Genomic DNA, 11,368 nt, shown 5'->3' on the forward strand with positions numbered 1-11,368 from the left:
ACACACACTAGTGGGCACTGGTGTTTGCAGTGCCACTTTATTGCCAATAGCTGACATTGCCTGGGGTTAGTGGAAAATAAATTAGAACTATGGTAGCATCTCACAGGTATGGCTAAGCTGGAGAGGGGAGAAGGTTTTTGTGGGCACTGATCCTGGGAAAGGGGTATAAGGTGGCTGTAGAAATGTCCATAGAGAGGGTCTTCTCTTTCACCCCTAAGACCGCAGAACCCTCCTGGTACCCAAAGGGGCAAAGTGGAGGCCAGGGTCTCTTAGCTATGGGGAGCTAAGTGCGGTGAAGGAGGCAGTAGGGAGCCCTCAGCAGAACCAAAGGGGTGACCGAGGCTTGGATCCCAGAAGAGAGCAGGAACCCAGAATCGCGTGTAGTCACAGGATGACGCAGGGAGGGCGGCTATTGGTGATCTTTTCTAGGGGTTCTCCGTTACTGGCTCTTCGGATGGCCTCAATGAGCTAGAGGGCAGAGATGTGGAATGGGATGATGTGTTCATTGTAGGGGCAGGGTGAACCAGGGGTCTTCCCAGCATGGCAAGTACTCACATCTTTCTCATAAGGAAAACCTCCATTCTCCAGCTTGGAGAACACCAGCTGTCCGTTGATTTCGATCTCAAAGGCCCCTGGTATTAAATAAACGGATGAATGAACTGTATGCTGAGAACAGGCAAAAGTCAGGGGAGGCCCTCCACACTCCTTAGACTTAACACAGGCTCCTCCTTCACGTCCTTCGCGGGCCCCATCCGCTTCCTTTGAACCTGGCTTCCTAACTCAATAGAGGGTTCCCTCCCCTCAGCCCTACACTTCAGTCCCACCCATTTTTCCCAACAGGCTTCATCTGTAACCGCCCCCCTCCTCAAGTTGCATGGACATTTTACTATGTGCCAGACACTGCTGGACACTATATAAAACAGCCAATGCCAGAGCTAGAAAGTGGTAGAGCTGGGATTTAGAACACTGACTCAGCAGGTGTTCTGCGGCCTTACCTGTGCCCCCTAGGCGCGACTCGATCTCGATGCCAGGATACTGCTCCTTCACGGCACTCGCCAGCTCCAGGTAGGTCGCCTCGAAGCCGCAGGGTTCACTAGGGAGAAGATACCTGAGGTCCGCTTGGGTTTCGGGGACGGTACCTCCGGTGGACCCACCCTCCTCCGGCCCGGATTCCCCCACTGGCCGGAGCCCCTCACCAGTACTCAACCACGATGCGGACCCCACTGCCCGGTTCGACCTCCCCGGGAGGGGGCGCTACGGACGCCGGCCCTGTCTCCCCGCTCATTACTGCCGGCTCCCCACAGCAGCTGCTTCCGGGTGTGACGCGACGCCGCAGGCACGTGACGGGGCGGGGCCGCGCGTTACATCCGGGCGCCCCCTTCAGGCGGCTGCTGCTGCTTTGTTTTGACACTGCCACCAGCTGGAGAGCTGGGCTGTGAGGATGGGACCCATTCCTGGCCTGCATTCTCAGCGCCCGACTTGCCCCGCACCTAGTGTCCGCTGGACTTCACGGTCTTATTTAATCTAATGACGTGTCTTAGACTGCAAAGCGCTTTCCAGTTTACAAAAGGAAGAGAAAGTGGGGCAAGTGGACCCAGGGCCTGGGGTTGGCTGATGGTATGGAGTAGTTGCCATTTCTCACTAGCAGATGGCACTTTATTTTTAATTAATTAATTATTTTGGCTGCGTTGGGTCTTCGTTGCTGCCCGCGGGCTTTCTCAAGTTGCAGCGAGCGAGCGCTACTCTTCGTTGCAGTGCGTGGGCTTCTCATTGCAGTGGCTTCTCTTGTGGCGGAGCACAGGCTCTAGGCACGTGGGCTTCAGTAGTTGTGGCACGTGGGCTCAGTAGTTGTGGCCCAAGGACTCTAGAGCACAGGCTCAGTCGTTGTGGCGCAGGGGCTTAGCTGCTCCTCGGCAGGTGGGATCTTCCCAGACCAGGGCTCGAACCTGTGTCCCCTGCATTGGCGGGCGGATTTTTAACCATTGCACCGCCAGGGAAGTCCCACTGGTGGTATTTTAAACCACTCCATAGTTACACACTCAGGTACTTCTCTTAAGCTCTAAACTACAGGCACAGTCTGGGCAGTCGCCGCCAGTCTTCTGCCTTCTGGAACCTTAGGCTTTGATGCTTCGATTTCGCAGGCTCTATGCTGCCATCGCGTGCATCCAGTTCCTGCACCTCCCTGTCTCATCCTAACCCCGCTACACGGCTGGCTTCTTTATTCCCGTTTTGTAACTCTAGAAATGGAGGCTGTCTCCCTGCCTCTACTCTCCTTGGAGTCTCACCATAATATCCTCACATTCATTTTTAAACAATTCAATGACTTACAGAGTTGTGCAGCCATCACCACACATTTCCACCAACATGAAAAAATCCCGTGTATTTGCAGTCAATCCAGCGCCCAGCTCCAGCCCTAAGCCACCACTGATCTGCTTTCTGTCTATAAATTTGCCTCTTCTGGATATTCTTATAAATGAAATAATATGCAGCCTTTTGCTTCTGACTTCTTCCACTCCGTTTAAAGTTTTTGAGGTTCATCCATGCTGTAGCATGTACCAGTAGTCTGTTCCTTTTAGTTGCTGAGAAATATCCCAATGTATGGATGTACTGTTTTATTTATCTGTTCAATACCAGTTGATGGACATTTTGAGTTTCCAGTTTTGGGCTGTTTTGAGTAATGCTGCGATGAATGTTCATGTAAGTGTCTTTGTATGTGCATGTGATTTACTTGGGTAGATTCCTACGAGTAGACTTGCTAGGTTGTATGGAAAGTTTATGTTTATCTTAAGAAACGGCCAAACTGTTTTTCAAAGTGGCTGCACCATTTTACCTTCCTACCAGCAATATATGACAATTTGTTTCCTCATATCCCTGTCAAGACTTGTTGTCTATCTCTTTCATTATAGCCATCCTGATGGGAGTGAGGTGGTTTTAATTTGCATCGCTCTAATAACTAATGATCTTGAGCACCTTTTCATGTGCTTATGAGCCACTCATATATCTTATTTGGAAAAACACTTATTCAAATCTTTTTTTTTTTTTTTTTTTTTTTTTGCGGTACGCGAGCCTCTCACTGTTGTGGCCTCTCCCGTTGCGGAGCACAGGCTCCGGACGCCCAGGCTCAGCGGCCATGGCTCATGGGCCCAGCCCCTCCACGGCATGTGGGATCTTCCCTTACCGGGGCACGAACCCGTGTCCCCTGCATTGGCAGGCGGACTCTCAACCACTGCGCCACCAGGGAAGCCCCTTATTCAAATCTTTTGCTCACTTTTTTTTTTAACATCTTTATTGGAGTATAATTGCTTTACAATGGTGTGCTAGTTTCTGCTGTATAACAAATGAATCAGCTATACATATCCGTATATCCCCATATCCCCTCTCTCTTGCATCTCCCTCCCCCCCACCCTCCCTATCCCACCCCACTAGGTGGTCACAAAGCACCAGCTGATCTCCCTGTGCTATGCAGCTGCTGTTTTACATTTGATGGTGTATATGTGTCAATGCTACTCTCTTACTTCGTCCCAGCTTACCCTTCCCCCTCCCCGTGTCAAGTCCATTCTCTATGTCTGCATCTTTATTCCTGTCCTGCCCCTAGGTTCATCAGAACCTTTTTTTTTTTAAGATTCCATATATATGTGTTAGCATACGGTATTTGTTTTTCTCTTTCTCTTTCTGACTTACTTCACTCTGTATGACAGACTCTAGGTTCATCCACCTCACTACAAATAGTTCACTTTCGCTTCTTTTTATGGATGAGTACTATTCCATTGTATATATGTGCCACATCTTCTTTATCCATTCATCTGTCAATGCACACTTAGGTTGCTTCCATGTCCTGGCTATTGTAAATAGTGCTGCAATGAACATCGTGGTACATGTCTCTCTCTCTCTCTCTTTTTTAAAATTTATTTATTTATTTTTGGCTGCTTTGGGTCTTCGTTGCTACGTTGCGGGCTTTCTCTAGTTGTGGTGAGCAGGGGCTACTCTTTGTTGCGGTGCGTGGGCTTCTCATTGTGGTGGCTTCTCCTATTGTGGAGCACGGGCTCTAGGTGCACGGGCTTCAGTAGTTGTGGTGTGCAGGCTCAGTAGTTGTGGTACACCGGCTTAGTTGCTCCGTGGCATGTGGGATCTTCCCTGACCAGGGCTCGAACCCGTGTCTCCTGAATTGGCAGGCGGATTCTTAACCACTGTGCCACCAGGGAAGTTCACATGTCTCTTTTTGAAGTATGGTTTTCTCAGGGTATATGCCCGGTAGTGGCATTGCTGGGTCATATGATAGTTCTATTTTTAGTTTTTTAAGAAACCTCCATACTGTTCTCCATAGTGGCTGTATTAATTTACATTCCCACCAGCAGTGCAAGAGGGTTCCCTTTTCTCCACACCCTCTCCAGCATTTGTTGTTTGTAGATTTTTTGGTGATGGCCATTCTGACAGGTGTGAGGCGATACCTCATTGTGGTTTTGATTTGCATTTCTCTAATGATTAGTGATGTTGAGCATCCTTTCATGTGTTTGCTGGAAATCTGTATATCTTCTTTGGAGAAATGTCTATTTAGGTCTTCCGCCCATTTTTTAATTGGGTTGTTTGTTTGTTTTTAATTAATTAATTTTATTTTTGGCTGCGTTGGGTCTTCGTTGCTGCACATGGGCTTTCTCTAGTTGTGGTGAATGGGGGCTACTCTCCATTGTGGTGCGCGGGCTTCTCATTGTGGTGGCTTCTCTTGTTTTGGAGCACGGGCTCTAGGCACACGGGCTTCGGGAGTTGTGGCTCCCAGGCTCTAGAGTGCAGGCTCAGTAGTTGTGGCGCACGGGCTTAGTTGCTCCGCGGCATGTGGGATCTTCCCGGACCAGGGCTCGAACCCGTGTCCCCTGCATTGGCAGGCAGATTCTTAACCACTGCGCCACCAGGGAAGCCCCTGTTTTTTTGATATTGAGCTGCATGAGCTCCTTGCATATTTTGGAGATTAATCCTTTGTCAGTTGCTTCGTTTGCAAATATATTTCCTCCCATTTAGAGGGTTGTCTTTTTGTCTTGTTTATGGTTTCCTTTGCTATGCAAAAGCTTTTAAGTTTCATTAGGTCCCATTTGTTTGTTTTTATTTCCATTTCTCTAGGAGGTGGGTCAGAAAGGATCTTGCTGTGATTTATATCATAGAGTGTTCTGCCTATGTTTTCCTCTAAGAGTTTTATAGTGTTTGGCCTTACATTTAGGTCTTAATCCATTTTGAGTTTATTTTTGTGTACGGTGTTAGGAAGTGTTCTAATTTCGTTCTTTTAACTCTTCATTGCCGTGCGCGGGCTTCTCAATGCGGTGGCTTCTCTTTTGGCGTGCAGGCTTCAGTAGTTGTGGCTCGTGGGGTCTAGAGCGCAGGCTCAGTAGTTGTGGCACACGGGCTTAGTTGCTCTGCAGCATGTGGGATCTTCCGGACCAGGGCTCAAACCCATGTCCCCTGCATTGGCAGGCGGATTCTTAACCACTGCACCACCAGGGAAGTCCCCTTTTGTTCATTTTTAATAGGGTTGTTTGTCTCTTTAGTGTTGATTTTTAAGAGTTCTTTATATACAGTTGGTCCTTGAACAACACAGGTTTGAACTGCATGGGTCCACTTATATGTGGATTTTTAAAAGTACATAATACAGTACTACATGATCCAAGGTTGATTGAATCTGTAGTTGGAAACTGGATAGGGAGGGCTGGCTGTAAAGTTATACCCAGATTTTCAACTGCTCAGGGGTCGTCGGTGCCCCTACCCCTGTATTGTTCAGGGGTCAACCCTATTCTGGATACAGAGTCCCTAATCAAACATACGACTTGCAATTCTTTTCCTTCAGTCTTCCACAGGTTTTTGTTTTTTGTTTTTTCTTTGTTTTTTCTCTTTTTAAAAATTTTCTTAATGGTGTTTTTTGAAGTGCACAATTTAAAAATTTTGGTAAAGTATAATTTATCAATTTTTTCTTTTGTCATTTGTGCTTTTGCTGTTGCATCTGAGATCTCTGCCTAACCCAAGGTAGGAAGATTTTCCTGAATAATTTCTTCTAGAAGTTTTATAGTTTTAGCTCTTACATTTAGGTCTATGGCCTGTTTGAGTTAATATTTGTACATTGTATAAAGGAAGGGTCTAAATATGTCTTTTGGCATATGGATATTCAATTGTCCCAGAACCATTTATCAAAAAAGACTATCCTTTTCCCCATTGAATTGTCTTGGCACCTTTGTCAAAAATCAATTGACCAGGGACTTCCGTGGTGGTCCCGTGGTTAAGAATCCGCCTTCCAAACCAGGGGACTTGGGTTCGATCCCTGGTCAAGGAACTAAGATCCCACATGCTGCAGGGCAACTGAGCCCGCACGCCACACCTAGAGAGAAGCCCATGCTCTGCAAGGAAGAGCATGCGTGCCGCAACTAAGGCCCAACACAGCCAAAAATAAGTAAATAAATAAATAAATAAATAAAGAGTTGATATTAAGGAAAAAAAAAAAAAAATCAATTGACCAGAAATGTCAGGGGTTTTATTTGGACTCTTGATTCTGTTCTACTGATCTATAAATCTATTCTTTTTTGTTGTTGTTTCTTTTTTTTATTTAAGACATTCAGATATAATTTATACACAGTAATACACATCCTCTTGAGTGTACCGTTCTGTGAGTCCTGTTGTCCATCCACCCGAGATACACGCATCTCCATTACCTCCCCATAAGCTCCTCTGCTGTCAACCCCTCTTCCTCCTCCCCGACTCCCGATCTGCTTTGTGTCCTTAGCATTTTGTCCCCTCCAGAAAGTCATATAAATGGAATCCTATAGCCCTGAGCCCTCCGGGTCTGAGTTGGCTTCCCTCTCCAGCCCATCCTTCAACATCCAGAGTGATTTTTCCAGAATAAAAATCTGCCTGCTCCTCTGTGCCTCTACTTCAGCCCAGATGGACCCTGCAGGGTCTGGCCTCTGTCCATAGTTCCTGCTGGTCTGGACAGACAGGATGGATGGCTCTTAAACCCGGTTTACAGAACAACCACCCGAGGGCTTGTCAGTACCACACATTCCTGGGTCTCGGCCCCAGAAACCGAGATTCAGTAGTTGGGGAGGGGCCCAGGGATCTGCTTTTTTATACAAGCTGAGGGAGATTCGGAGGCCGTGGTCACAGGCCAGTTTTGAGAAACAGAGCCGAGTACAAAGCCTTTCCCCACACCGTCCACACCTGCCCAGCGGCACCTGTGTGGCCTCCTCTCCGTCCTGCTCCAGCCCACTCTGCCTACGCACGCTCTGTCCCATTTAGTCAAGGGCTCGGGCACTTGTTCCATCATCATGAAAGGTGCCCCCGCCTCCACTTCCCATCCACCAATCCAAATCTCTCTGCCCCAGACAACTTCCCCTCTGCTCAGTTGTCACTTCTACAGAGAAGTCTTCCCTAACTCCCTGGGTAAGCCATTCTCCCAGCATAGTTGTCTCCTGTCATTTCTTTCTTTCTTTTTTTTAAGTTAATTAATTTATTTTTGGCTGCGTTGGGTCTCGTTGCTGCGCGCGGGCTTTCTCTAGTTGCGGCAAGCAGGGGCTACTCTTTGTTGCTGTGCGTGGGGTTCTCATTGCAGTGGTTTCTCTTGTTGCAGAGCACAGACTCTACATGCACAGGCTTCAGTAGTTGTGGCTCATGGGCTCAGTACCTGTGGCTTGTGGGCTCTAGAGCACAGGCTCAGTAGTTGTGGCTTGTGGACTCTAGAGCGTGGGCTCAGTAGTTGTGGCACGCAGGCTCAGTAGTTGTGGCTTGCGGGCTTAGTTGCTCTGCGGCATGTGGGATCTTCCCGGACCAGGGCTCGAACCCGTGTCTCCTGCATTGGAAGGCGGATTCTTAACGACTGCGCCACCAGGGAAGCCCTCTCCTGTCATTTCTTATTATTTGTGTGATTCTTTGATTAACACCAGTCTCCCTGATTGGGCTGCATGAAGATAAGGGTGGGGTTTGTTTTGTTGCTCACTGTATCCCCAGTGCCAAGCATGGGGTTGGCATATACTAGGTACTTAACAAATATTAGTTGAGTGGATGAAGGAATGATTGAGTGAGTTGTCTGCTGTGTTCTGCACAAGCTGTCCAGTGGCCCGGGTGACCGTGCCCCCTCCCCCACATCTTTGCTTAGTCCGCTCGTACTGGTTTTTCCAAGGAAAACGCAGTTTGGAGAAAGTTGAGCCTGGAGCCACTCCTGCTTGGTCCCCCAGGGAAGACCTCTTATCACCCCTATGAATTGTTGGTTAACCCACTGTCACCCACTGGGGCTGGGAGGCGGCTGCTGCCTTTGATCTCAGCCTTCCAGGGCCTCTCTCCCTCCACCCTTGTGTTTGCCTAGTGCTGAAGGAGAGCGCTAAGGGGAGTCCCCTGGCACCTGGCCAGAGCTCTCCCCAAATCACTCCTCCCGCTATGAGACCTTGCCTAACCCCTTCGATTTTAGAAGGGGAAGCTGACACCCTGGACTTTGCTTAGAAGGGAAGATATATGCTGGGTGCCTCTGAGGGGCCAGGGTGCAGCCTGGGTGGCCAGACTGTGGCTGGAGGTCAAGGGGCAGGCCATGTTGCTGGACTCCCTCTGGCTGGCTTCCCTCTTTCGCAGAGTGCCCTTTGCTCCAGGGGGTACTGAGGCACTGTCTGAGCAGCAGACAGGCCCCCTAAATTGGCCAGTGAACAGACCAGGTTTGGGGAGGGGCATGGGGAAGAGTGGGCGGGGCCATTTCCCCTGATTTTCCAGGCCCCAGCCCCTCCCTCCCCGGTCTTGAGGATCCTAGATCTTCGCTCTCGAGGCTGTTCAGTTCGACTGTCTCTCCCCTGGCACCTGTTAAGAAGGACAAAAACAATCCCAGCCAGCGTAGAGTGTCGGGGAGTCCCCGCCCCTCCTCCTGTGCTTCCTCCTCCAGGCCCCGCCCCCACCTGCCCAAGATAATTTGTTTCCTTGGGCCAGGAGCCTGGACAACAGAGCTCAGCCTGCCCCCACTTCTGCGTCCAAAGTCAGGACAGCCTCCTACCACCTGTAGAGAAGAGGGAGCAGATCTGAAATCGAGTCCAGGTATCTGATGTTCCTAGACAGAGCCGGACTTCGAACGCTGTGTCCTGCTACTCCTGCTGGGGCTCCTCCAGGTAAGGGGACCGAGATCGGTCCCGGACGACAACCTGCTCCTACCCCCAGCCGCACCAGGGCCCCAGGCTGTGCCAGTCTCAGGGCCAGGAGCTGGCTGGCCGGATGCCCAGGTGGACAGGACGGGCGGCCGCCTGGCTCCCCCTCCGCTTCCCCCCTCAGTGATGTCAGGCCAAGGGCGGGGACTGGAGGGGGACAGGTAATTAAGGGCTTGGAGTCTCCCTCCCTAAACCGGTGGCCCCAGCCAGGTGTACCAACACCCAGGGTCCAGGTAAGGACCAGAGCGGGCACTTCATCTCGGGGGCGGGGAGCATCGGCAGATGCAGGATCAATAAGGAAGAAGATCCGACCTCCTGCCGTGTTGCTGTAGCGGCCTCGCTTTCTCTTTTTCTCCAGTCTCCCATCCCGCCCCCTCCTCACCATCCACCCCCAGTCTCTCCCTCTGCTCACTTCCCGTTCTGCCTGTTCCTTCGTCCTTCTCCGCATCTCCCCCTCCCTAACCTCCCCTACCCCAGACACACTCAGGAACCAGCTGATGGGGTCGGGGAAGCAAGATACCAGATTCTCTTCCCCCCCCGGAGACGCGGCTTTCCCGCTGAAACGAGCCCCTCCCCACATTCCCAGAAAGAGAGCTAGGAGAGGAGTCCGAATACCGAGGGAGCTGCCCCAAGTCTCTCCCTTGTTCAGTCTGACTTGACCCCAGTTTGAGTTCCCCCAAGTCTTTATTAAAGACAGACGTCTCCGCGGGGGCAGCGGGGCACCCTCCAATTGGGAGGGCAGTAAAGGAGAGGGATTCTTTCCCTTGCTAGACTTCCGTCTCTCTGGATTGTATCCTGACCCAGGAACACAGGGTCCTGCCCTCGGGTGGGAAGGTGGGGCTGGGGCCGGCCCGGGGGGCGGGGGGTGGTCTCTTCTGGCTTCAGAAAGAAGTGGTCTCGGCAGGCTGGAGGGCTAGATGCTGGGGGATCTGCAGCCCGGGGGGTTCTGGGGAGAGTGTGTGTGCTTGCGGGGCGGGGAGGGCTGCGTCGTCTGTCTGAGTAGGCTGAGGAAAGACCCGGTCCGAGTCTGGGCCTCCCTGGCACGTTGGGAATGGAGAATGCACCTGCCCGCCATTGTCAGGCCTTGCAACGCCACTGCCCCTCAAGAATGCCCCCTCTTGGTCTGCCTGTCCTGGACTCTGCTCTCCCCTCTCCCCCTGATACCCTGCTGGGGAGGCCCCCCGTGAAGGCTAGCAGCCTGTAATGATTAACTCCACAGACACTCCAGCATTCTTCCCAAATTAAACTTTAAAAGAGCTGCCCCCCGGACTCCCATTGGGCGTTTTTTCCTTAGTTAGGGAGTGGGCGGGGCCTCAGGGTCCGGGGCCCTCCCCCCAGCTCCGGGTCATCTAGGGCTTTCCCGCCTCCTCACCTGGGCCTTCACCCTAAGGGCTCCCCCACGGGTAAAGCCTTTCCCTCCCCCCCACTGAAACCCGATGGGGGCGGGGCGTGGGGTGCTGGGCCAGGCCGGGGCCTTCCCGCCACCTCCTGGCGCTTCCAGCCCCTCCCCCCACCCTGGGAGGTACCGAAGGTGGCCTTGTTTTCTACGGGCCTCTTATGCTGGGCCCTGCCACCCGCCCTCGGGGCCAGCCAGGTGGGGCAAGATTCAGGAAGTAAACAAGGAGGCTGAAGGCCTGGAGGACGGGAAGGAGGGTGGGGCGGGAGCCGCCAGGGCAGGAGAGGCTACTGGGGAAAACGCCGCTGGGATTCGCAGTAACGAGGGGACGGATTGATTTGGGGGGTCGATTTCTTCAATATAACCTTCCCAGGGCCCCAGTGTGAAAGCTTCCGCTCTCTTGGCGATGGGGGTGGAGGCTGCCCAAGCGGGACAGCTAGGACCCCATTCCTGCTCCCTTTTCTCTTTGGTCCCCACTGCCCCGTTCCTGTCTTGCCTTAGAAGGGTCTAGAGAGCAGGGTGGAGGGATCTGAAGGCTAAACCCATCCCGAGGCAGCCTTCCTGCCCACAGAGGCCAGACTCTAGTCTGACTTAATCTACGCTCTTCCCTGATTCCTCTTCCCTCTGGGATGGGGGAAGGCCCAGTCCTCTGGGCCCCAGACCACCGCCCTGTTGGTCTCTGGCTTCCTGGTGGAGGTAGCTCCTGCGGCCCCTCCGCTAGTCCTCCTCGGAACGAAGTCACCAGGGCCGTCTGCCAGAGGTTAGACACGGGTGCGAGTGGAGTGTTGACGTGCCGGTGTCTCTTGATGTTGGATGGTGGGTG

At 51.9% G+C, this 11,368-nt stretch overlaps 1 protein-coding gene across 1 annotated transcript; it reads right to left on the bottom strand.

Annotated features, from left to right (window-relative positions):
• Positions 1 to 3: 3 nt before the first annotated feature.
• On the bottom strand, positions 4 to 1,298 carry MIEN1 (migration and invasion enhancer 1). The gene is made up of 4 exons (XM_079724562.1): positions 1,197 to 1,298; positions 996 to 1,093; positions 556 to 632; positions 4 to 468 (listed from the first exon to the last, which is right to left on the bottom strand). The coding sequence occupies exons 1-4, from the start codon at positions 1,283 to 1,285 to the stop codon at positions 385 to 387; spliced, it is 348 nt and encodes a 115-aa protein (XP_079580688.1). The 5' UTR covers positions 1,286 to 1,298; the 3' UTR covers positions 4 to 384.
• Between the last annotated feature and the right edge of the window lie 10,070 nt (positions 1,299 to 11,368).

The sequence above is a fragment of the Hyperoodon ampullatus genome (genome assembly GCF_949752795.1).
Source record: "Hyperoodon ampullatus genome assembly, chromosome: 19".
Lineage (NCBI taxonomy): Eukaryota > Metazoa > Chordata > Mammalia > Artiodactyla > Ziphiidae > Hyperoodon > Hyperoodon ampullatus.